Raw genomic sequence first — 25796 nt, forward strand, 5'->3', positions numbered from 1 at the left:
AGCGCCACTTCCGGCTTTTTTCTTTTTGCTTATGTGGTACTGAGGAATCGAATCCAGGGCATGCAAGGCAAGCGCTCTACCACTGAGCCACCTTCCCAGCCCATCCTTAGTGTTCATGCTGATTGGGATACAACAGTGGTGGTTCACGGGAGAATCCCAGGACTCCTGGACTTGTCCTTCAGGCCTCCTTGCTTGGAGAGTCTGGCCCAGAAAAGGACCCCACACAGCAAAGGAACTGCAGTGTGCCTGGGGACCTCCACCCCCCCTCTTCTACACTCACACCTCTGCAACCACACCTGTCAACCCCACTGGGTAGGCCCGGACCCCAGGACTGGAGCTAGGCAGGGTGTGATAGGAGAACCCCTAATTTCGGCACTCTTGGTGAGCTGTGTTTATGGCAAAAACCAGGACTGGAGGTGTGGTTCAGGTGGCAGACGGCCAGGCTGTGAGCAGAAACAAGCCAGACCCTGAGTTCAGGTAACTTGTAATGAGAGAGACAGAGACAGGGAGAAAGAGACAGGGAGGAGAGAGAGAGGGAGAGAGAGGGAGGGGGACGGAGAGGAGGCACAGGATTCCCTAGACCTCATCAGTTTCAGTTTTGTTTCTTGGCCTGCTGCTCCTGGGCAGTTGAGTTTTGGTTTCCCAGACTTTCATTTCTCCCTCAGTGGAGCTGGAGGGGGAGGAGGCGGGGCGGAGGCGGGGCCGGGGCGGGGCCTGGCAGGGAGCAGGAGCAGAGAGTCTGTTGCCTTCAAGAGCCGGGGCGTGGCCGGGGCGGGGCCTGGTGGAGAGAGGAGCCGTGTTGCCTTCAAGAGCCGGGGGCGGGGCCGGGGCGGGGCCTGGTGGAGAGCAGGCGCAGAGCTGTGGCCTTCAAGAGCCGGGGGCGGGGCCGGGGCGGGGCCTGGTGGAGAGAGGAGCAGAGAAGCTGTTGCCTTCAAGAGCCGGGGGCGGGGCCGGGGCGGGGCCTGGTGGAGAGCAGGCGCAGAGCTGTGGCCTTCAAGAGCCGGGGGCGGGGCCGGGGCGGGGCCCGGCGGGCCAGTTGAAAAGCCCTGCCCGCCTGGCTCCCCTCAGAGTGCTGCCCCTCAGCTGTCAGACAGGTGAGTGGGGCCCCTTGGCGCCAGGCACTGCGGGGCTTCTAGGCCTGGGAAGGGCGATGCGGGTGCTAAGGCTGGCGAGCCTGGGTGCGCTCAGACCCGAGACGCGCTGCAGGCCGGCCTGAGGGCGAAGGGGCGGTGCGGTAGCAGCTCTCCGTGGGAAGCTGCCCTCGAGGCTGGGGTGGAGCCGCCCGCCCGGACCGGCCTCTCTGGGTCCCTCCCCGCCCGCGCGCGGCGCCTGCCTGGCCGGTCCCGGAGCCTTCGGAGAGGGTTCCGAGGGGCTTCGGGACGGCTGGGGGCCCGGCCGGGGAGGAAGCAGGGCGGAGGCACGGAAATGCCTCCTGCTGCTGCCCTCCCCGAGGGAGAGGCTTCTCTGAGGTGCTAGCGGGGCCGCAGCTTTCCCTCCATGCTAGGACCCGGATGGTGTGGGGGGTGAGGGGGAGGGGGTCGCTGCCCTCAGTCCATGCTAGGACCCGGATGGTGTGGGGTGGTGAGGGGAAGGGGGTCGCTGCCCTCAGTCCATGTAGGACCCGGGATGGTGGGGGAGGAGGTCGCTGCCCTCAGTCCGTGCTAGGACCCGGATGGTGTGGGGGGTGAGGGGAGGGGGTCGCTGCCCTCAGTCCATGCTAGGACCCGGATGGTGTGGGGGGTGAGGGGAGGGGGTCGCTGCCCTCAGTCCATGCTAGGACCCGGATGGTGTGGGGTGTGAGGGGGAGGGGGTCGCTGCCCTCAGTCCATGCTAGGACCCGGATGGTCAGGGGTGTGAGGGGGAGGGGGTCGCTGCCCTCAGTCCATGTAGGACCCGGATGGTGTGGGGGGTGAGGGGAGGGGGTCGCTGCCCTCAGTCCATGCTAGGACCCGGATGGTGTGGGTGGTGAGGGGAGGGGGTCGCTGCCCTCAGTCCACGCTAGGACACAGGGAGGATGTGGGGTGTGGCATGGAGGGAGTCAGGGCCTTCCTGCAGTATGTCAGGAGCTCAGAGGGTGATGAGACCTGCTGCCTCCTCTCCTATGCGATTCTCCAAGTTGGTCAAATTGTGACTCACGGTTGGGGGATCAGGATCACAGGATGCTAACTCCCATTGTTAGCCCATAAGTTTCCCAGAACAGCTCAGGGAGTTACCACTTCTTTGCTTTGCAGTTCTGCTGCTGGCCTGCACCACTCTGACTGCAGCACCTCTTCCCTCCTTGGGAGCTTTCCTCTGGAGGCTCAATCAGATGGGGGAGGAAGTGTTGGGGGGGTGAGCTGCAGGAGGTTCTTCTGCTCCTAAACACTGAAATGGCAAGGGGTGGAGGTCAGCACAGAGCATGAGAAAAGGGCAGGCGAGTCCTCCAGTGTGTTTTGCCCTTAGACTGTCCCCTTTATGGAAAGTTCCAGGCCCTTGGTGGGGCTGGACAGGAAGTGGGGTGGGACAATACATGTCCCATCTGCTCCTGTTCTGGTCATGGCTGAGCAAGCATCCTCACTGTGTAAAGCACCCCAGGGGCTTCCTGAGGCTGCCCACCCCACCAAGGGGACCAGTGTCCAGCACGGGCAGAGGGTGGGTACATGTTCCCTACAATCCTCATCTTGCCAGCTCCCAGTGCCTGGCTCTGCAGTGGAGAGGCGCCTCCTCCCACCACCCACCCACCCACCCACCCACCCACAAGCACTGCAGGAGCCTGAGTAGAACCCAGACCTGCCCTTGGTGGACTGCAAAGTGCTAAGGGCAGTGGGCTCTTCCCTCTTGCTAACCATGACCATGAGATGCGGCATAGCCGCTGGAGTGCATGCTAGGCTCTGGACTGTGGTGTCTTCAGAGGAGAGGAAAGAGCACTAGGAAGGAGAAGGCTGGGAAGGGGTCTGCCTCTTCTCAGGCTTCTCATTGAATCGGAGAGGGGAAACATTGCAGGAGTGATCTGAACTAATGGCTAGGAGGTGATGGTCATAAGAGTCCAATGGTGGCCTTGTTCATGCAGTTTCCTGAGCAGAGCAGCTGGACTGCAGTGACTGGAGGGGCAGGCCTCCCTGTTGCCGAGACTCGCTGGGCACAGAGGTGACTCCAGAAAGATGTGACCTGAGTTCCTGACAGACAAAAGTCAGGAATTATCCTCCAGGGACTCTCACTTGATGAGACAAAGCACAAGGTGGACTCCCATACTCCAGTTTTAACTGGCCAAGTGGAACCATAATCCTGGGTGCAAGCCTTTGAAATGGGTCACTTTAGGCAAGGTGCTGTGTATGGTGGGACTGTCATCCTTGCTACTCAGGGGGCTGCGACCTGAGGGTTGTATTTCAAAACCAGTCAAGAAGGGATATCCAAGGGACACATATCTCAAATGATCTAGTAAAAAGCTGAAAGTGGAGCTATGGCTGAAGTGGGAATAGCAACAAGGCCCTGTATTCAAGCCCAGGACCAGCTGTGTGTATACACGCCCACACATACACATATATATACACGCACGTGTGCGTGTTCCACACACACACACACACACACACACACACACACACAAAAGGTCATCTCTTATAGTACCCAACCACCTCCTTACAAATACGTGTAAAGGGACCCATTCTCTGTTTCTTAACAGAATAATGATGCAAGGACAATGGTCTGGAAGTCAGTAACCTGAGGGCAGGCCAGAGGAAGGCAGAAGGGAGCGCACAGGAGAAGGCTTGTGAATGGTCACGAGTGGAGGGCCAGTGCTCTTAAATATTCATCACCAGAATATTGTTTTCTCAGGAGCATCACAGCCAGCCTTGAGGCTTGCAGACTTGGTGGCCTTCCACTCTTATACCTCACCCCACGTGCAAGAGGAGCATCAGGCAGAAGATGAGTCCTTCTCCAAAAAAACTCAAAACCAATCATTCACCGGAAACATCTACTCATCAGTTACTAAATGGAGATGCTGACACATCAGAGGAACATGAGAACAGGGTATGTGGCTGTGTGACAGTGTCTCCACAGGGAACGGAGCTATGTGGTTCTGAGGACTGCTGCCTAAGTGGGTAGCGGAAGAGGGAGAGAGACTCAGCTTTCAACACTGTACACAGACATGCACTGCTTGTTGCTGTTCACACCGCGAGACCCGGGAACTCGGTGTCTGATAGGCAGAGAGGGACCATACCATGTGGGTATAGACAAAGTTTATGAAAACATCAGACAATTATCTAGGGGCAGAGAAGGTAAGTTGGTGGTCAGGGGACAGCCACAGGACAGAAAGTTGACCATCTTGGGGACTGTGGAGAATTAGCAACCTTTAAAGAGTCCTTCAAGGTAACCAAAGAGAAAGCCAGATGCAGGTAGGTCTCCATTAAAAGACACAGGAGTCTTGAGGCTTAGTTCTACACAATTAACTAGGAGGAGCATGAATGGCACTTCCCCAAAACCATCCCCCAGTCTGGCACCAGGTGCAGGACCTTGGCACCAGGTGCAGGACCTTTACCCTACATGGAGGAAGGGGCGTTCCCCTCGATCCCCCCAGAGGAATGCATGCTAGCACACACCCTCAGGGCACACAGGAACTCAGATGGGGCCTTGCCAGCCGATGGCCTCCTTGTCCTCCAGGGGCATGACACAGACCTGGATCTGCCCCCCCTTCCCTGGGCTTGGTGAGGAACAACCAAATGACTTTGTGCCATAGGCGAAGGGGCCATCGTGGTCTGGGAAACCAGCAGCCACTGCTGGCGTCTTGCAGGAGCTAGCTGGGCCCTGAAGCCACCGAGCACTGTGCTGTCCCGTGTCCATCCATGGCTCAGTCTCCTGCTACAGACCCTATGAGTCCTCCCTGTCAGAGCAGCCTCGCGGTCCTGTTTGGTGGAAAGCAAACATGGGCTGTGGGATCAACCCACCTTCACTGGGTTCCCACACCGACCTTATCCACTGTCAGTCTTGGGAAATTCTTCCTTCCTTGATCCATGGTTTTTCAGCTTTGAGGTGGAACATTTTTCAGGAGCGCTGCCCAAGTTTTCATGCAAAATGGACTGCAGTATTGAAGGTGACAGTATGAGCAGGGGAGCCTGTCTCTCCCTCTAGTCCCTGGTTACCTTTTACTGGTGATCCCTTCCTACCCCTCTCGCCTGGCTTGTACCTTCAGATGTGGGACAGGAATAACTCACACCCACTGTGTTAGTCAGCTGTGCAGCACTGTAACAAACTCCTCAGATGACCAGCTTGTAAAGAGAGAAGGTGCATTTGGAAAGCAATCTGAACAGTTTCAGGCCATTCCCAGTTGCTCTGCCTTCACAGTGCAGCAAGGTGGGACCATGTGGCTGGGAGATAAAAGGGGCCAGTGGTCCAAATATGCACCTGCGGGGGTGCCCATGACCAAAGAGCTCCCAGTGGGCCTTGCCTCTTCACGTCCCAGCGCCTCCCAAGATCGGCTATGGGAGACTACACTTGCATCACTCTGCCCTTGGGGACATTGGAAGTCTCATTGCAGCATGCCCATTTGTGGGAGTTGCTGGTCTTGCCCAGCCTGGGTGACAGGCACTGCTCATCCAACAGCTGCACTGCTGGGTAACAGCAGAACTGAGGTTCTGAAAGCAGTGCCAGGCCTGCAGTGTCAGCACAGGCTGGAAGCCCCTGGAGGCCAGGGCCCACAGCTGGCGCTGGGGCTGCAGCAGACTCTGATCTTAAGGGCAGAAAATGTGTTCCCAAAGACTGTGGTGGAGTCAAGGGGGTAGCAGAAGAGGGAGAGAGACTCAGCTTTCAACATAGTACACAGACATGCACTGATTGACAGCAAAGAGCCAGCAATCTGCGAGAGAGATGGGATAAGTTGCCGAGGACAAGGGACTGTCAGTCCATCCTGCATTCAGGTTCTATGTAGAACGGGGCTCAGCTTCAAGGGCCAGGGCTTCTGCAGAGGCTGAGCTACAGATCTGCTGGCCTGCCTTGGCAGGAATCTGTGGTGTTCACACACACCTGCTCCTCCATCCTGCCTTCTCTGTGCCCTGCCTTTGCACCCTGCAGCACTCAGACAGTGTGTGTTGATGGTCTAATCTTGGTTGTCACAATTCAGGGTGTATGGTGCAGAGCAGTCAGAAGGGTGGCTACACCTGCTAAGAAGCCCGGGACTGCCCTAGTAAGCAATTGTTGGGCCTCATGGAAGCTACTGGCTTGATGTATGTGTTGCCCGCATTTGTCCCTTTCACTTCTTTTCATTTCTTGATAAGAATTTGAAGTTGGAATTTCAAAACTAAGCATTTCAATTTCTTCATCTTGAAGAAGTGGTCAACTGGTTAACAGCTAAGAAACTTCTGTAACTCATATCTACAGATTGTGTGTGTGTGTGTGTGGGGGGGGGGGGGTTCTGGGGCTTGAACTCAGAACTTGAGCACTGTCCCTTAGCTTCTTTTGGTCAAGGCTGTTATTCTACCACTTAAGCCACAGCTCTACTACCTGCTTTTTCTGTGATGAATTGGAATCTCATCAACTTTTCTGCCCAGGTTAGCTTTGAACCACGATACATAGATCTCAGCCTCCTGAGGAAATAGGATTACAAATGTGAACCACCAATGCTTGGCTTAGATTTTCTTCTAGTTTTAGGGGTTTTACATTTAAAGCTGTCTTATTGTGCTAAAACTCCAGGTTGACTTTTTTCAGTCCCCCAGTGATCTAAAAATGTGAGGAAACAGCAGCTCAGAGGGCTTGGGTTTAAAGGTCAACATGAATAATAAATAAACAAATGTATCCCTGTTCTTTACAGTCCCACAGTCCCCTGCCCTGAAGCTTGCTTTGGTCCCTGTACACATCAATTTGTAGCTGACTTCAGACTCTTGTTTCAATCATTTGTTGTAAGCACATTGTACCTTGCTGTAGCTTCTTTTTTCAGTTAACTGGTAGGTTTATTCAGTAGACCTGCTGGGACCAGGCAAGGTTGGCACTCCATGTGGCTGGGAAAGGCCTGGGAATGAGAGAGAGCTGGGAAAGAGAGGAAAGAGCTAGAAAAGAGCAGAGAGAGCAGAGAGAGAGAGCAGAGAGAGCTAGAAAAGAGCAGCGAGAGAGTTGCTGTAGCTTCTTGTCTGTGTTCTGTGCTTCAAGTTTGCCTCCTGGGCCCTTGGCTGTAGACTCTCGGTGAAGATTGGGTCCTTGTGTGGCTCTTGGTCTGGGTTTTCCAGGCACTCCCACCCCCTCTGGGGCTTCTCTTGTCCTGCACCCTGGGCATTGGGGTAGGGCACAGGTGCAGCCACAGCTAGTTCTCCATGTTTGCCCCTCCAGGTGGTGGACAACAGCCTCTGTAGGCAGTATGAAGAGAAAGTGCGGCCATGCATAGACCTCATCGACTCCCTGCGGGCCCTGGGCGTGGAGAAGGACCTGGCCCTGCCCGCCATTGCCGTCATCGGGGACCAGAGCTCGGGCAAGAGCTCTGTGCTGGAGGCCCTGTCGGGAGTGGCCCTGCCCAGGGGCAGTGGTGAGATCCTGCAGCCTTGTTCTTCTGCTAGGGCTTCCCGGGGCAGGTGTGTCCCACAGCAGAAGCAGGTTCTGCCACAGGCCTGGAGACTGCAGTGCAAGATCAAGGCCTGTGTCCCCTGAGGTTGTTCCCCTGGGCTGTCAGAGGCTGGCTCGGGCCCCGCTCTCAGGGGCTCTCCTCTGTGCAGGATCCCAGGACTGACACAGCTGCGCCTCCTCTCATACAGACTGCTCGTAGGGGCTACAGTGACCCTGTCCGACCTCTCAGGACCTCCTTCAGCTTCAGCAGCTCCTTTTTGTCCCTTGGTACCTGTATTGCAGCTTGCACCGAGGCCTTGCACTCTTGCTCGAGTCCTGCTCAAGACTGACCCCTACCACTCAAGTAATACCTCCACTTCTGGCTTTTTAGTGGGTCATTCATTGGTGATAAGAGTCTCTTGCCAGCGTGGGCTTTAGACTGCAATCCTTGGGTATCAGCAAGGTCTGATTTGCTAGGATTACAGAAGAGAGCCCTGGTCCCTGGCTTGGTGGCTTCTTTAGAGCACCAGTGTTCCATCACGGTTGGGAGTGGGGACAGGCTGCAGAATATGGGGTTGTGAACGCCAGGCCATCCAGACAACGTCTTATCACAGAGTCTCGTGTGGGCGAATGGAAGCTGCAGATTGGTGGAGGTCTGATTAGGGGATCGAGTTCTCAACCCAGAACTATGTGTGTATAGGTGGGTGTCTTTCCTGAGCCCCTTTCCAGAGGTGCCAGCCACGTAGGGAGATAGATTGGTGCTGTGCTTAATGGTGCAGCCCAGGAGGACAGTGCAGGATGGGAGTCCTAGATTCCTTCCTGTGAGCACTCAGCCCTGAGATGGTTTGGGAACAGAGCAGTTTCAGTGCGTGGGCAGGATGTGGAAGGAGTTCACAGCGGGTTTTTGTCACACGGTGGTTAGGGGCACTGGTGGGATAGCTTGTGTAGGTGGACAGAGAGGGGAAGGGTTCAGTGTGGCTTACACCTGAGCTCACGGTAGATCGCAGGGAAGGTGCTCTGACATGGCAAATGAGCCACAGTGCCCTGGGTGACTGTCCTCCCAAATGCACGAGGCTGAAGTGACCCGGACAGGAGGCCTCCGGCCATCAGAAGGGGAGGCCAGCAAGGCTCCACTTTCAGCAGAGGTTTCAGCCATTGTGTCAAAGCCTCCTAGGGCCTCTGGGAGTGGCACCCAGGACTGACATGCGGCTGGTCTCCTAGGCATCGTGACCAGGTGCCCTCTGGTGCTGCGGCTGAAGAAGCTGGGGCAGGAGGAGGCGTGGAGGGCCAAGATCAGCTACCAGGACAAGGAAGTGGAGATCACAGATGCTTCCTGTGTGGAAAAAGAAATCGACAAAGGTGAGGCATCCTGGTTGCCTGGTCCCACATTGGCCCCATGTAGCTGTCCATGTGGCCTCTGTTGGAGTTTTTCCCTGCACTAGGCTTCCTGTCCCTTCACCCTTCAGAGACCAGTGTCTTCAGGACCAACCCCAGATGAATGCTTTGCTCTTTCCTGTTGCAGCTGCTTTCTGAGAATAGCATGGGCTTAAGGGCTAAAGGTGGCAGCTCCCCTCCTTCTAGGGCCTGTCAGCTCCCCACAGTTGAAGCAAATAGGACACTAGGGAGGAGCGACTGCCTTCGCTTGCAGCCTTGTCCCAGCCTGGGTGGTGACACCATCACTGAGCCCCATTGGACCCTGTGACCCTGTCTGACCAGGAAGTGTGGTCGTGTGCATGGTGCAGCTCAGCCTGCGACCCTGTCTGAACAGGAAGTGTGGTCGTGTGCACGGTGCAGGTCAGCCTCGTGACTGGTGCGTCTCAGCCAATGAAATCACAGAGATCAGTCTGAAACCTGTGCAGGTGGGGGCGACCCGCTGCTGTGTGTCTTCCACCATGAGGAGAAGACCTCTTCCTCCTCCACAGTCCTCCCCTCTCCCAACACCACATGCTTAAGTTTCAGTCCTTTGCAGAAGGGGCCAATGGTGTGCCCTGATTCCAGAATCAGGAAAAGAAGGCTTGCCTTTGTCAAGTGGGAGCACAAATTAGCTAGGTCTGCTCTCTTACAGGAAGTTAAACCCTGTCACTTAGCATTACTAGACTGGAAACTGAAAAGCATGGTGTGTGTCATCCTTCACGGCTGAAGAATCAGCTGGTGTGTGTACCTGATGGCAGTACTAGCTCTGGCTGGTGTGGCTTTTGGAAGCCTAGCAAGGCCTTCTTCAACTCTCTGGGCACTCAGAGGCTTGAGCTGGCCTTCTCTGTCCTGGGTGGACAGACTGGTTGGGAACTATCCATGATGACAGCAGGGGTGGGTCTAGGTACCATTTGAGGCCTAGCCCCCTGAGAAACACCTTCAGTCTTGGTTGCTTTGGGTCACACGTGCATCCCGGAGTTGAGATGCTGGCTCTGTGTTGAAGGAGAAGTGTCAGATGAATGTGGAGAGGAATGTGCAGGCATGAAGGGAACCCACTCCGTCTCAACTCTGTAGTCTTTCCTACCACGGAAGGTTTGGAGCTGCAGGCCACAGGACTGGGCTCCTAGATCCAGAAACAAGTCCCCTGTGCCTTCTCTGTGGTCTCTGTCCACAGTCCCCACACATGTCAGGAAGAACACATTCTGGCCTGATGGCCAGTGGAACCTACCTGTCTCTGCCTGTTCAGCTACTTACTGGCACTGTGCGTGACTTTTGCACGTGTGCCATTGAGCAGACCTTAATGTCACAACCGCACATCAGAACATGGTGTTGGGGAACTCTAGGTGATGCTCCACATGTCCTTTTGTGTATTGGCACCCTGAGGGCCAGAGCAGAACAAGCATTCCAAGAAGGCGTTGCAGGTGATGTTGAGAATAGAAAAAAAAAATGGTGTCCACAGCTGGGCGCTGGTGGCTCACACCTGTAATCTGACTACTCAGGAGACTGAGATCTGAGAATCCCACTTCCAAGCCAGCCCAGGCAGGAACGTCTCTGAATCTATCTCCAATATCTACAAGGAAGTGGCGCTGTAGTGCAATTGGTAGCACACTCGCCTTGAGCTGAAGAGCTCAGAGACAGTGCCTAGTCCAGAGTTCAAGCCCTACAACAGGCAAAAAAGAAAAAAAAAAGAAAATTGTGTCCACTTGGTATGAAAGGAAAGGTCTCTAAGGCCCTCATTATGAGGGAAAGGAAGGAAATGACATCTAACAGAACACAAGTGTCCCGTTCCTGCCTAGAGAGTTGATTCCCCTTGTGCGTGTCCACTTCTGGCAAAGGGGTTCCCGCTTGTCTTTGTTGTCCTCTACCTTGCGTGGGGTGTCTGTGTGTGGAAGGCCTCCCAGGTGTCTGCAGATCACTCTGGCCATGGCAGGAGACTGTGAGGGTTCTTTGGGTCTCACCTCCTCCCGTTGACTCTGCTCCTAACGTGCTGGTGTGCAGGACTGGTGGAGTCCGACAGGTACACCCGCTCTCTGACCTCCATGGCTTTCCTCTTCCTCCTACCAGCCCAGATGCTCATTGCGGGGCAAGGGCTGGGCATCAGCGCTGAGCTCATCAGTCTGGAGGTCAGCTCCCCACACGTCCCCGACCTGACTCTGATCGACCTTCCCGGCATCACCAGGGTGGCCGTGGGCAATCAGCCTGCTGACATCGGTTACCAGGTGAGACTCTGTTGTTAAGAAGGGGATGGCCCACTGCCTTCGAGCACCGGTCCTCAGGACTGTATCTGAACAGATCTCTGGAGGTACCAGTGCGGCCAGTGTGCCCAGTTGTCATTATCACTGCCTATGGTTTGATAGAGAAGGTGAGGTAAAGGAGCAATTCATGGCCACGTCACGAGGAAACCTCTCCTTCCCCGGTAATAGGAAGGGTGGGCACTGTCTTATCTCTCCCGGGGCCATTCCCAGGTGTCATAGCATGTCATTGCTTGCAGATCAAGAGACTCATCCTGAAATACATCCAGAAGCAGGAGACCATCAACTTGGTGGTGGTCCCCTGCAACGTGGACATCGCCACCACGGAGGCGCTGAGCATGGCCCAGGAAGTGGACCCAGATGGAGACAGAACCATAGGTGTGAAAAAGGAGCGGCTAGCAGTGACATGTGGGGTCCAGAGGGACGGGATCCAGTGGGACCGGGTCCTGGGAGTCCTGTTGAACCGAGCTCAGCACCCCTGGAGGGCAGGGCATCAGGTGGCAGTAGGAGCAGGTTTGGTGGCCACTGAGGTAGAGGAAGTGAACTGAGAGGGACTCTGGTTGGATGGACTCAAGTGGCCCTGTACGCTTGCCTTCCTGTTAGAAAGGCCCAGGATGCTCACAGAAAACAACTCCTGTCCTCTGAAGCCACCGAGATGGACGTAGTGCCAGAGTGCTGGAAGGAGGAAGGGATATGTGGAGGGAGTTCTCTGGCCTGGTGAAAGGGCTCAGGAAGGCCGGGCTGTGTGTGGAGTCTCAGGTCTCCACCCTAGATGGGGGTGGCTTTGTCATGTGTTTCTTGGGGGCCCTGGCTGCTCTCACCCTGCACCCTCCGTCAGGCCCTGGGCTCTGGGGCCCTGTCTGCTCTCCACCCTCCACCTGGGGTCTGGGCCCTGCATGTAGGGATTTCTCCAGGGATGAGAGGAAGTTCTGCGAAGCTGGTGCCAGGATTCAGTGAGCCGTGATGTAGGGTACGGTGCTGCTTGGGTCCTTCTTGCCACAGATAGAGGTGCTCAGTTGTCAGGTAGCCCCCACCGTGATACTCTGCGCAGCTCTGACTGCAGGCTCTGGCCCACAGGCATCCTGACCAAGCCCGACTTGGTAGACAAAGGGACGGAAGACAAGGTGGTGGATGTGGTGCACAATCTGGTGTGCAACCTGAAGAAGGGCTACATGATCGTCAAGTGCCGGGGTCAGCAGGACATCCAGCAGCAGTTGAGCCTGTCCGAAGCCCTGCAGAAGGAGCGAGCCTTCTTTGAGGACCACCCCCAATTCAGGTGCGCCCACCCCAAGGGTGCCAGTCCCTCCTGGGGAAATCACAGTCAAAGCAGATTTTAGGAGTGTGCTTGAGTGTGAGGACTTGTGTGAGGAGCTGTGTGTGTGTATGTGTGTGTGTGTGAGTGAGTGCAATTGTCTGGGTGTATTTATGTGTGTGAGGTATGTATGTGGAGGTGAGGGTGTATATGTGTCAGGGTGTGTCTGAGGGTTTATGTGTGTGGGGGTTTGTGAGGGTGAGGGTAAGTGTGTGTGTGATGGTTAGTGTATAAAAGTTTTGAGCTTCTGGGTGCTGGGAAGGTGGCTCAGTGGTAGAATGCTTGCCTTGCATGCATGAGGCCCTGGGTTCGATTCCTCAGCACCACATAAGCAAAAAGAAAAAAACCAGAAGTGGTGCTGTGGCTCAGGTGGTAGAGCGCTAGCCTTGAGCTTAAGAGCTGAGGGACAGCACCTAGGCCAGAGGTCAAGCCCCACAACTGGACCCAGTAAAAAAAAAAAAAAAAAAAGTTTTCAGCTTCTGTGAATTGTGAGGGGATAAAGGTATGGTTTTGACCTTGGTGATCACTTCTGAACTTGCCTGCAAGAAGAAAGAATTTATATTGTCGACAAAGACAGAAATAATAATGGAGGGAGCGAAGGAGAGACTTGCTGCAGCACTTAACTAGTCAAGCTGATTGCAAAGAAATAGAGGAGAAGCCAAAAGCCCAGAAACAGTCCCCGGTACCAGTACCACTGTGTGATCAGCACAACATAGCTCTGTGTTTTTTTTGTTTTTTTTTGGGGGGGTCCAGTTGTGGGGCCTGAACTCTGGGCCTGGGCGCTGTCCCTCAGCTCTTCAGCTCAAGGCTAGCGCTCTACCACTTGAGCCATAACTCCACTTCCGGCTTTTTTCTTTTTGCTTATGTGGTGCTGAGGAATCGAACCCAGGGCCTCAGGCATGCAAGGCAAGCGCTCTACCACTGAGCCACCTTCCCAGCCCTAGCTCTGTGTTTTAACAAAACATCGCTGCTGGGCAGTGTCCACAAGAAATTATTTGCTGAAGGAACGAATGCCAAAAGCAAATATCAAGTCCACGTTAAAGCTGCATACCAGTAATAGGCAAGCATTTTGTAAGAACGTATGGATGACAATTTGCAATTGCAGAACAGGTAAGACCTTTCCAACCTTCATTCTACAAAGTGAAGGTTTTTTGAAAACAGATCATTAATTTGACTTAAAGAGAGTGGGGGCCAGGTGCTGATGGTATATGCCTGTGATCTTAGCTGCTCTAGAGGATGAGATCTGAGCATCATGGTCCAAACAAGCCTGGGCAGAAAAGTCTGTAAGACTTGCCTATAATTAACCACCAAAAAGATGGAAGAGAGTTGTTAATATAGTGGCAGATCACTAGTCTTGAACAAAAAAGCTCAAGGGACAGTGCCTAGGTCCTGAGGTCTACCCTGGAGGTAGACCTCATGGTGTGTGTGGGCTTGTGGGCACGTGCACACACACACACACACACACACATACCCACACATGCACACTCACACACACACGCACACACACACAAAGTGGGGGAGAGAAAGAGAGTAGGGCACAGTGGTATGTATCTATAATCCAGCCAGTACTCAGGGGCTGAGGCAAGATGACTTTGAGTTAGAAACTAGACATTGCTACACAATGAATCCATGGATGGATGAGGGGATGAATGAACAAACCAGTTAATGATGGGTATGTGAATGAATGAAAACATGGGTGGATGAATGGGTGGCTAGATGAGTGAGTGAATGCATGATGGAGAGATGACGCACAGGTGCATCACAAGGATCTGAGGACTATAACCGGATGCCTGGACACAGTTATACTCTGAGCTGGAAGGGATCCTTCCCGGTGCTGCAGCAATATAAGCTGCTCACCTGTGGCTACAATTGTGTACAGGCCAAGGTGGAACATCTGTTGGGTAGCAGTCCTAAGGCATTCCACTCAACCGGAAGTAACTGGATGGGCCTTGTCAGGGTACCTGAGCCAATAGGCCCCTCTCTTGTGTTCTCTCCAGGGTTCTGCTGGAGGATGGGAAGGCCACGGTGCCCTGCCTGGCAGAAAGGCTGACCTCTGAGCTCATCACTCACATCTGTGTAAGTGTGGGTGGGCCGTGTGTTCTCTGAAAGCAGAGTTGAGGGCTGCACCGTTGTGGGACACACATGCTGACAGTGAGGCGTGTGCAGGATCAGGCCGTGTGGGGCATGTGTGGATTGCAGCAGGGGGCATCAGGAGCCCTGCGGCTAGGGTTCAGTGGCCATCACCCACAAGAATTGGAAGCGCTCTGGCTGGAAGCCTGTCACTCCTGGATGTTGGGCTGGTGTTCTGAGTTCTCCAGCATTCCTGTCCACCTCATGGTGGCAGAGCCTCCAGCCCCACCCCTCAGCCCCCCACTGGGGAGCAGAGAGCATCTGGTGAGGATCTGACCCCTTTGCTCAGTGCCAGAATTCAAAGTCTTCCCATGAGCCAGGAAATCCCCTGCGGGACGTCGGGCTGTCAGCTGTGGCCCAGCTGCTCAGCAGAGTGAGTTCAGAGCCTCCTTTTCACTGCCAGTGCACTCTCAAGTTTTGCACTTTTTGCTATTTTTTTCAGAAATCTCTGCCAACATTGGCAAACCAAATAAAGGAGAGTCATGAAAGAATAACAGAGGAATTACAAAAGTATGGCATGGACATACCAGATGATGATAATGAAAAAACGTTCTATCTAATAGAAGTGAGTATTACCTCATGTGATAGTGGCTATCACATCTTCCCTGTGGGAGGGGCCGCACATCCTCCCTGTGGGATGCCCTATCACCTTGCTTGTGGACGGGCTCCATGCTCCATGTGGGAGGGGCTGTATCAACTGCCATGTGGGAGGGGCCACATCATCCTCCATTTGGGAAGATGCAAGTAGGATGACTTCGATCATCCTCCAGGGGAGGAGCCACACATCCTGCATGTAGCAGTTCTATCATCCTGTGTGGGGATGACCATCAGATATGTCCATGTGGGAGAATCAAATCACTGTCCACACTGGGATCCTTGCCTAGTGACTTTCTGTCTTCACGCTCCCAAATGCTGATCTAAGCACATTCTGCCCACTTAGTGCTAAAGAGGGGGTCAGCTATGGCCGGGGAGTGGTGGGCACATGCAGCAGATGGACTCCATAGGGAGTTCAGTTCTGCTCAGCTCATGGACTCTGCCATAGGACACAGGAAGCAGGCAGAGGAAGGTGGGGTATCCTGTTGCCAGACCTGCTTCTCTCCCATCATTCCACGGTAGCCCATAAGAGAACAGCAACTCACTCTCCCTCGGTGAACCTTGAACCCTGAGTTTGAAGTATCTCCACTTCTACTGTGGCTTTTCTTCTGCACAGAAAATCAATGCATTTAACCAGGACATCACTGCTTTGATGCAAGGAGAGGAAAATGTGAAGGATAATGAGACGCGGCTATTTACCCAACTCCGAAAACAGTTCCATGCCTGGAGTGCTAAGATCGAAACTAATTTCAAAAATGGTGAGTGTCTTTGAGGTTGACACAGGTGGGAGAGGAGGCAGAGAACGTGGCCCTCACACATGGCCAGTCCAAATGTGAGGTGGATTGAACCTGGTTTGGAAAACCACTTGGCACTCCCTCAAAAAAGCAAATGCATGCATGGCCCAGCAATTTTCAGGGAAGCACATACTGGGAGGAATTCAGGCCACAATCATTTTCAGCAGCTCTGGGAGGTGGATGGGTCCTGTGGATGCTTGGCCTGATTGGAATGAGAGACACCAGGAGAGGGGTAGAGCAGTCCTCTGGGTGTATTGGAGGGCAACCCCACATGGTGGGGAGACCCACCATCTCATAGAAAGGCAAGAAGGGGGGAAGGGGAGCATCAGCAGTGCAGGTGTTCCCGTCTGCTTCCTGCCAGCATGATGTGAACTGCTCTGACTGCCACACCTGCCCGCTGCCATCTTGATCCCCCACCAGCTGGTCTTCCTCATGGTGGCTCCTCTCAGGTTTTTGGTCACAGTGGTGAAGTGTCCAACTAGCTCAGGGACTTGGAGAAGAGAATGTGTTTTCCTCTGGAGGCTGAGATGGACGGTCAGGCTGTCAGCAGGGCCGGGTCCAGTTGCCTGCTTGCACATGGCCCCTCTCGCTGCTCCCTCACCTGCTCCTTGCGTCTGTCCTGGGCCTGGTCTCTATCTGTTAAGACAGCGGACTAGGTCATAGCCCACCGCACCACCCCATTTCAACTCAGTAACTGCTTCAAAGACACCATCCACAAACACAGTCCATGGATCCTGGGGAGTCCGCATCCAGCCTGAAGAGAGTTTTGAAAAGATGACACTAAAAACAAGCACAAAGGGCCCAATGTCACGGGGCCCATCGAATGTGCAGGAAAGGAGGCAATCTGTGCAGACAGAAATGAGAGGAGCAGCTGCTGGGCCAGAGAGGCAGGAATGAGAGGGAGTGCTGGGCACAGCCACGTGCACAGCCCCGCAGCCCTGGGGTGTGCTGAGCGTCCCTGGACTGTCCACGGGTGTGTGAATCCATCTCAAGAAGAGCAATTCCTTTGGGAAAACAACGCCACCCACAAAGGGGGCAGCAGGCAGGCAGCCCCAGCTCCCCAGTGCAGGCCAGGCCCCATCTGACTCTCCAGACTCCACATTGTCTCACACAAAGCTGGTTCTGCTGTGTGAAAAGGAACTGGGCATTTGATCTAGTTAGCAATGGTGCTGTTTCACTCAGAGACCACCAATACGCCTGCTGGTTCTTGCCTGGGTCACTAACTGTTTTTCCCAGCTCAGGCAGTGCCACCTGCACCTCGGGGTCTTTTTTGCTGCCAGGGATGGGAGGTTGTGGGGAGAGCATATTGCACAGGGATGCCTTTGCTCCTGTCGAGTGAGACAGGTTTCGTGCAACTCCATACCCACACGTGTTTCTGGAGTGGGTGTTTCTCTTTTCATTTTTCTCTTCTCCCATCAGAGAGAATACAGTGAGACTGTCCAGAAATTGTTAGTTAAATAATTTAAAGCTATTCTTTCCTGGTGTAGGTTTTGTCACTTTGCATGATGATACCTGGAAATTTGAAAGGCAGTACCGAGGCAGAGAGCTGCCTGGATTTGTGAATTATAAGATGTTCGAGTCAATCTTAAAACAGCAGATAAAAGCCCTGGAGGAGCCAGCTGTGGACATGCTGCACAGCGTCACTGGTGAGTGCCTGCTCCTCCTCCTGACATTTTACTGCTGGGGCAGGAAAGTTCGAGCCAAAGTCAGAGCCAAATTGCAGTGTATACTCCAGCTTACTCTCTGTAAAACCACCCGTCTCCAACTCTCTAGCCATCCACCTGGTGCTCAACGGTGTAGCTGTATTCTGACACTGCTTGTCTGAAAAGAATCCCCACCACTTGGTCCAGACTGCCTCCTCAAGCCCCAGGTCATGTCCTCCTGGCAGGCCACCCCTGCATCTGACCCCTAAATCTCCTTCCCCGGTGTGTCCATCACACAACCTAGAGCTGACTAGACTGTCATTCCCTTGTGAGTTCTGGGAGACGGTAAAGGGGCTGGAGTCTTGCATCGCTAGGGAGAGGTGGCATTGGAGACTCCGGCCCAGAGCCAGTCTCCACCTGGGCCTGTAGCAGGTCCCTGGAGGCTGCCTGCAGAGCCAGACTGCCAGGTCCATCCTGTCCTCATGTCTCCTGTCCTCACGGGAGGCCAGGATGGCAGGGGTGAAAGTCCTGAGCTCACACCCCTGTCTTGGCCCTTGTGACCTCCCATCTGAAGCTACCCTGGAGCCACCAGAGCGCCCTCAGCAGACCAGGAGATGTTCCTGGCGTGTGTGGATTCTGAGACTCCTGGCATGTGCTCCTTCTGGGACACTGGATGATTCTGTCTCCTTTCTGCCCCTCCCATTCCCCCTCCTCCTTCATGCTTCTGCTTGGGCTCAACACGCCCCATGTTGCCATCTCTGAGAAGCAAGGTCAAGAACCAGACACCTGTGTACACTACCAGCTTCATCCCTGTCGTGAGGGTGATTGTGGGGAAGGGGGTCCACATCCCCTGGCCTGGCACAGAAGGAGCCCAGGTGGCATCCTGAGAGGAGACCCACTTCCCGCCCCCCATGAAACATTGCCTCCTGTGCAGGGAGTCCACACTGTCTGCACATTGCCCTCCGCTTTCTAACCTCCTTCTCCAGACTGGCGACTTTCCATTTCAGCCATAAATAATCATTTTTCATGGGTAAGGGAAGCTGAGGAACTGAGTTCCCTCAATAAATTTCACCTTTGCCTTGTGGCTGAATATTGTACACTTATCTTCAATTGTACTTTGATGAACTCTGCTCCTCTTGTTCAAGGGAAGGTTGTTACTGTTAGCCAAATGAGCTTCCTTCCCTTAGCTTAGCATGCTCCTTCCCCTCTCCACAGCTTAGCATGCTCTCTTCCTAGGCAACACTGGGCCTCTATAGCAAAGGCAGTAAATAATCAGCCTCCAGCCCCCTTCACCTCGGGATGGCACTTCTCTGGAGCAGCTACCCCCATAGACAGCAACAAGAGCCCCTTAGAGTGACCTCAGCTCTGGGCAGCTGGAGGACCCTTATCTACTATTTTGACAGCAGCCATCAATCCTAGTCTGCCATGATGAAGCCCTTGGCCCACGTCTACACCGGGATCTCCGCCCCATAGACCCTTCCAGCCCCTCGTAAACCTCCTAGGTTATATAGGTCACCCCAGACAATAGCCAGCACTGCTTCTCACTTCTACTGGAATCTTGCCAGTCCCTTTCCCAGTAGTAAACCTTTCTTGTTCTCTGTACCTGGATGTCTTGGTGGTTCTGGCAAAATCCAAATAATCTAACAGTCACACTTAGAGCCTGGTAATCCCAGAACAAAGGTGGTAAAATTTAGCCAGGCACCAGTTGCATGCACCTGTAATACCAGCTGCTAAGGAGCCTGAGATCTGAGGATCATGGTTCAAAGCCAGCTTGGGATGGAAAGTCCATGAGATTCTTATATTCAGTTAACTAGCAAAAAGCCACAAGTAGAGCTGTGCTTCAAATGATAGAGTGCTAGCCTTGAGCACAAAACCTAAAGCACAGTGCCTGGGCCTTGAGTTCAAACCTAAGAATCAGCATTCACCCACCTCAGCCCCCCAAAAATATCAGTATATAAACTCCAGCTTCAGCTTCCCAGAATGTGTTCTTGGACTTCTTGTCAAATAGTGTTGGCTTAGATTCTGGTGATAACTAAAGATGACTTGACTGGTAGGTTACAAATTATTCCTGACAAGGAGAAATTTTCATTTTCATAACTATATTGTGAGGTAGATGTGAGACAGGAGACAGTGCTGTTTTCAGGTTGGTTCAGCAAACGTGGGGAGGAAGAGCACAAGGAAGGAGGAGCCTGACAGAGTCTTTGTTTCTTAGCATCTTATCCCTAGGAGTTTTGTGATCTATGAAGAGGCCATCTGGTCTTAACCCTGTTGAACGTTTTTCTCTTACATCAGATTTGGTCCGACTGGCCTTCACAAAGGTTTCTGAACAAACTTTCGACAAGTTTTTCAACCTCCACCGAACTACCAAGGTAAATCCAATTTTTTTTAACTGAGAGTAAATAAGTCCGACTATAGAGACTTCTTCAATTTTATTTTCCTTTTTTTGGTAATGAGATTTGAATTCAGGGCACTAGGTGGGTGCTCCACTGCTGAGCCAAGCCTCCGGCCTAGATTTCTTGGACGGCAACCATCTGGAGGTTCTTGTGGGTATTTAGAGAAAGAAAATATTGAAGCTCACTAGAGAATCTTACTGATGCAGCTGCCGGAACGTTGTGGTCGACACAGTGAGAGAGACCAGAGAGACAGAGACAGGGAAACGGAGAGAAAATACAGAGACCATGTTTGCCCTCATCAGGAGAGTGAGGACACGGGGAGAAAATGGCCCCGACACTCAGGGAGGAACAGTGTCACAAGGTCATCTGTGTTGTGTGGAGAGAGAGCCAGGGGAGGAGGCCCCCTTCCCACCTCCCAGCCGGGGCCAGGCCTGGCCTTGCCCAGGCTGTTCACCTGGCCCTGGGGCCCCCAGCACAGGTGGGGCAATGGCTCTGCCACACTGCAGCCAGGGGTCACGAGTGGGCTGTTTCCCAGCAGGTGTCCTTGAAGTGAATCTAGTGAGATGTGGTGGAGGAGGAGCACGGTTGCAGGACAAGGTGGCCTAGCATGGCCTGTGGTCATGACAGGGTGAGGGTTGAGCTCCCTGACTCTCCAAAGCCCAGAGCAGAGTGGGAACTGGGCATACCAGCCTGCGCTGAGTCCCTTCTCCTCCATGTGTGCACAGATAGCCATGTCAGCCTGCACCGGGTCCCTTCTCCCTGTGCACAGGTAGCCATGTCAGCCTGCGCTGAGTCCCTTCTCCTCCATGTGTGCACAGATAGCCATGTCAGCCTGCATGGGTTCCTTCTCCCTGTGCACAGGTAGCCATGTCAGCCTGCGCTGAGTCCCTTCTCCTCCATGTGTGCACACAAGAGCACCCCAGTCTGCGCTGAGTCCCTTCTCCTCCATGTGCACAGATAGCCATGTCAACCTGCACTAGGTCCCTTCTCCCTGTGCACAGGTAGCCATGTCAGCTTGCACTGAGTCCCTTCTTGTCCCTCTCCCTGAGCATGCTCAGTGGACCTCATTCCTCTGCTCAGACATCAAAGCTCAGAGTTGCCTGGAGTTCTGATCCCCAGCTGGAGAGGGTCCCCAGTGGGAGAAGCCCAGCAAGTAGCATTTCCTAAGGAAATGGTGGGCTTCCTTCTCAGGGATGACCCTGTGGGCTTGCTGGGGACCTGGGCTCTCTGTCCTGGGGTTTGCGTCCCATGGGCCATTCACTCATGGTTCTCTTATTCCCACAGAACAAAATTGAAGACATTAGATCAGAGCAAGAAAAAGCTGCTGAGGAGTCCATTCGACTCCACTTCCGGATGGAGCAGATTGTCTACTGCCAGGACCAGGTGTACAGAACTGCGCTGACAAAGGTCAGAGAGGAGGAGGAGAAAGAGAAGGAGAAACAAAAGAAATTACTGCACTTTAACCAGCAGTCAGAAGCATCCATGGCAGAAATCTTGCAGCACCTGAGCGCCTACCATCAGGTGCGTATGCAAATGCAGCAGACCCAGGGCCTGGTCCTTTCCTAAGCCTTTGTGTTTAGCGTTGTCCAGTCTGTAGTATGGCCATAAGCCAGTTCTGTCCCCCAGTACTGAAGTGGCTCCAGCGGCAGCTGTGGCTTAGAGCCAGTGGCTTTGCCTGGCTGTGTGACAATAGCTGAGTGACGGACCAGTGACTTCTTTGTGAAATGTAGTCTTGCTGTGAGAGGAGCATGGGCGAGTGTGGGTACCAGGTGCTGCTCAGGTGCTGCCCAGGTGAGACTCAGGTGGGATCCAGCTGGATAGGTGTTGCTCATGTCTACTCACCTGAGCACACCAGCATGGCCAGGGTGGGACACGGGACATGGGAGCGAGTGGACAGGAGCCCCTGGCGATCTTCCGGCTTGGCTGCTGGGAGCTGGGCTGTCCATCTGGGCCTTGCACACACGCCCCTGGTCTCTCATGGCAGATCTGGGCCGCACCTTGCTAATGGCACCCAGGGTTGGCCTGGTCTTCCAGGGGTGGATAGTGAGGCCTTAAATGGAGGATCCAGCTCTGGTGACTATGATGAGGCCAGGGGAGGAAGGTCAGAGCCCCAGGGCCCCACCCAGGGACCACCTCCGTTTTAGAGAAGACAAGGCCCACACAGCTATGAAACCCACAAGGAGCATGGCTGACCATGGACAGGAATGTCCACTAACCCCATCTGAGCTACATGGCGCATCTTAGAACAGCCTTCCCCGGGTCTTTCATCTGGTCCCATGCCACTCCACAGGGACCCGAGCCCCCATGAGCCTCCACGTTGCTATACTCATGTGCAGGTGAGAGTCTGCATGTTGCTGTGCCTGGTCCCTGCTCTTTTCCTTGGAGCCGCTTGGGCTCAGGTGGTTGTGACAATAGAGCACTTTGTGGTCCTCTGTAAGGGTTATTTTGGCTTCCAGTCATCAGCTTCCATGGCCTATTGTGGGGTAGCCTCTAAGCAGAACTGGCATGACAGGAGACCCTGGCTGTCTAGGCCAACAGGACCTCTGGGAGACAGCTGTACTGAAGTGCGTGGCTTCTGGGGACACAAGTGGTCGCCTCCACACAGAACACTGGGCCACCTCTGATGTCAGGCAGTGCCCAGTCCCCTGGGTCATCCTCCACACTAGCCTTTAGCCTTCCTTGGCATCTCTGGGCCTTTGACATCTTCCTGGGACTTTTCCCGGGGCTTGTGGGGTGACAGTGACGTCACTTGCAGTCCCACCCTGCAAACTCTGCACAAGCCGAGCTCCTTGCAGGCAAGGTGAGAGGCCCAAGGCCTTTGTGAAGGGAGACAAGGCCGTGCAGCGTGTGCTCTGCCCGCAGCTGTGTCTGGGGTGGTTCTAGAGCAGGCTGACAGGCTCTGGATCATGGGCTTGACTTGCTTGTCATTTCTGTTTGGACTTGAGGAATTTTTATTTTTCATCATCTATTGCCAAGACTGATGGTCAGCAGTGTGTACGTGATCTATCAATTCAGTTTTTTACTCTACCAGGCCCAGGGGGTGGCAGATGGCTCCATCCAGAAGAACCTGTTTTCCCCACAGAGGCTCGGGGTCACCCCAGCCTCCCTCTGCACTTTACACACGGTGCTGCTCTGAGGAGCCTCTCCTCCTCAGGTCAGCGCGATCACATGCCAGTGACCTGCGTGGCCCCCGCTGCTCTGCTCCTGTCTTCTTTCCGCAGTGTGCCACAATGTGGGGACATTAAGAATCTTTCTGTTGCTCTACAGCCTTCACTACCACGCAACTCCAGACCTTTTGATCTTCCCTGGTTCTGCAGCCTCCTAAACCACCATTGTCCTCTGTTTATAAATCTGAGAATGCAGGGGTCTCCTGTGGATGGAGTCACACAGTACTCGTCCTGTTGTCTCTGAGTACAATGGCCTCTGTTTCTGGTTCTCATCTCTGCGTGAGTTCTTCCAGTGTCTGTGTCTTAGGGCACATTGGATCAGTGAAGTCCCCAGGGACCATGTGTCCCAGAGAAGGAGAATGGGTCACAGAGCGGTAGCAGGACTTGTGGCGTGTCCCTGCAGCTCACCTTGTAGAGATCATTCTAGAGGGGCTGACAGCAGCCTGGGAGGGAGACGCGACAGTGAAACTCACCTTCCACACATGGAACTCAGCCCCACCTATGGCTCTGCTGCAAGGAGCGGGAGGCTGATGGAGAAAGAAGGTGGAAGATCTCCAAGCAGGGAGTGGTTTGGGAATGCCATGAGGGGCGGAGTGCATCTGCTGCCCATTTTAGAGCACCTCCTCTTCCAGCAGCGAAGTTGGGGACCAGAGGCCAGCTCACTCCCTAACTCCAACACAGAGGACGCTGCTGCCAGCCAACACCACACCACACATTGCTCCATGACCATCTGCCCCTGCCCCCGCTGGTGAGCTCATTCCCCGCCTTGAACTTTGCTCTCCTCCTTCCGTCCAGGAGGTCCACAGCCGCATGTCCAGCCACATCCCGCTGATCATCCAGTACTTCGTCCTGCAGACGTTCGGCCAGCAGCTGCAGAAGGCCATGCTGCTGCTCCTGCAGGACAAAGAGGCCTGCGGCTGGTTTCTGAAGGAGAGCAGAAACACCAGTGAGAAGAGGAAGTTCCTGAGGGAACGGCTGGCAAGGCTGGCACAGGCTCGCTGCCGGCTGTCCAAATTCCCTGGTTAAGCGGGCACTGTCCATCCCCAGTGGTCCTCAGCAGGACTCCAGGGGGAGGAGACTGCCTGACTCTCCTGATGGCAGTGCCATGATAATCAGTAGTGAGATGCAGGGCTGGAAGGCACCATGGAGCCCTGGAGCAGGACGGCCTCCAGCAGGGAGCGCCATCCTGTAGCGCTGGCCTGGGGGAGGCTGAGCCATCCTGATGGACACAGGCCTCACCCTGTCACCCTCATCCCCTTGTTCTCTTGTGCTACACTTTGTCATGTGACCACACTCCACTGCCCCTGTGACTTCTTGTTTAGTAGCAGTTGACCTCCATGGTTGCCTATGGGGCTTGTGTCATCTGGTCCTAATAAAACATTTCTATCCTTCCCTGACTCTCTTTGTATTGGGATTGGAAGTGGCCATAGAGGAAAGGCCAGGTGGGCACTGAGGCCGCCTTTCTGGGGCTGAGTCCAGAAAAAGAACAGAAGGATAGGAGTGGTGTGGTAAAGCACGGGGAAGCGGCCCCCACTGGGGAAGGCAAGGCGGGCGGCACCATCTCTTCCTCCATGCTGGCGGCCCCTGACCTGGCTCACACCGGGTCCTGGCCTGCCGATGAGGAGGAGCCATCCAGAGCAGAGGTGGCGGGAGAGGTCTTCACGCCAAGCTCAGCACCTGAGTGACAAGCCATGGATATGCATCAGGGGCCAGACGGCACCAGCAGAAACATGGTGGAGTCCCATGGCTCTCCTTCATGGGGCCTGCAGGTAGAGACCAGGGGTCCCTTCTCACCTCAGCCCCAATCCACCCTAGGGCAGGGCCTTCTTCTCCTGAGGCCACGCCTCCTGGAGGGCAGATCATGGGGTGGGGCTCAGGATGGATGGGCATGTCCTGGATATGAGAAACTCCTGAGCTCACAAGAACATTCCAGAGACAGGAGGTGAGGACCAGGCATGGAGGAGGGACCTGCCCTAGGGAGATGGGCTGGACAGAACAATCCTTTCTGCAGAGATGCCAGGAATGTGGCGATCAGGCCTTGCCCTGCCCTCCCAGGCCGTGCTGGCTTCCGGCCACGCTGGACAGGGTCCCAATGGGGGCGGGGCTGGCCTGACCACTGAGGCTGTCCCCTCCCCTGCACACCTCACCCCACGTCTCTTCTGACCTGTGGACCTGGATGATCCTTAATCCTCAGGACACTTCCAGAGAGAGAGGACGGCAGGAGGACAGCGTGCTGTGCACACGTCCAGGTCCACCGCTGCCCCTGGCGCCTTGTGTGTATGAGCCAGGGACCAGCCACACCTGCTCTGTACTCCGACCTGGAGCTCCCAGAGGCTCCCAGTGCAGTTGAGCCACAGGGAAGACTAGATCTGAAATAAAGGATTCTGGGAGAATGAGACCTATGTAAACTTTGGCCTGGAGTAACCACTCTAAGTCCCCAGCAGACACAGCCCTGCCTTCTCTAGATCTATCCTTGGCCGGCCCTGAAGCAGGGCATTCAATGGGCAGTGTCATCCTGTGGCTTCCCCCGCCCGTCACCCTGCCCAGACTCAACCCTCAACAGTCTTCCAAGATTCTAAGGCTCGGGCCCAGCTGTGG

The 25796-nt window shown here is 54.5% G+C and overlaps 1 protein-coding gene across 2 annotated transcripts; it reads left to right on the top strand.

Moving 5' to 3' along the window:
- The first annotated feature begins 1021 nt into the window (after window positions 1-1021).
- Window positions 1022-24589, top strand: LOC122114245 (interferon-induced GTP-binding protein Mx2-like). Of its 2 annotated transcripts, none has more exons than XM_042687284.1 (14): window positions 1022-1094; window positions 3811-4005; window positions 7291-7483; window positions 8722-8859; window positions 10978-11132; window positions 11405-11543; window positions 12243-12441; window positions 14475-14553; window positions 15050-15172; window positions 15818-15959; window positions 17483-17641; window positions 19931-20007; window positions 21316-21552; window positions 23994-24589. In XM_042687284.1, the coding sequence occupies exons 2-14, from the start codon at window positions 3901-3903 to the stop codon at window positions 24222-24224; spliced, it is 1977 nt and encodes a 658-aa protein (XP_042543218.1). In that variant the 5' UTR covers window positions 1022-1094; window positions 3811-3900; the 3' UTR covers window positions 24225-24589. The 2 variants fall into 2 exon arrangements, with proteins under 2 accessions (XP_042543218.1, XP_042543217.1); XM_042687283.1 differs by lacking the exon at window positions 1022-1094 and adding an exon at window positions 7671-7864 and having other exon boundaries at window positions 3920-4005.
- Window positions 24590-25796: the final 1207 nt, after the last annotated feature.

Source organism: Dipodomys spectabilis, unplaced genomic scaffold (assembly GCF_019054845.1).
Source record: "Dipodomys spectabilis isolate Male_0828 unplaced genomic scaffold, ASM1905484v1 ptg000107l, whole genome shotgun sequence".
Taxonomy (NCBI): Eukaryota; Metazoa; Chordata; class Mammalia; order Rodentia; family Heteromyidae; genus Dipodomys; species Dipodomys spectabilis.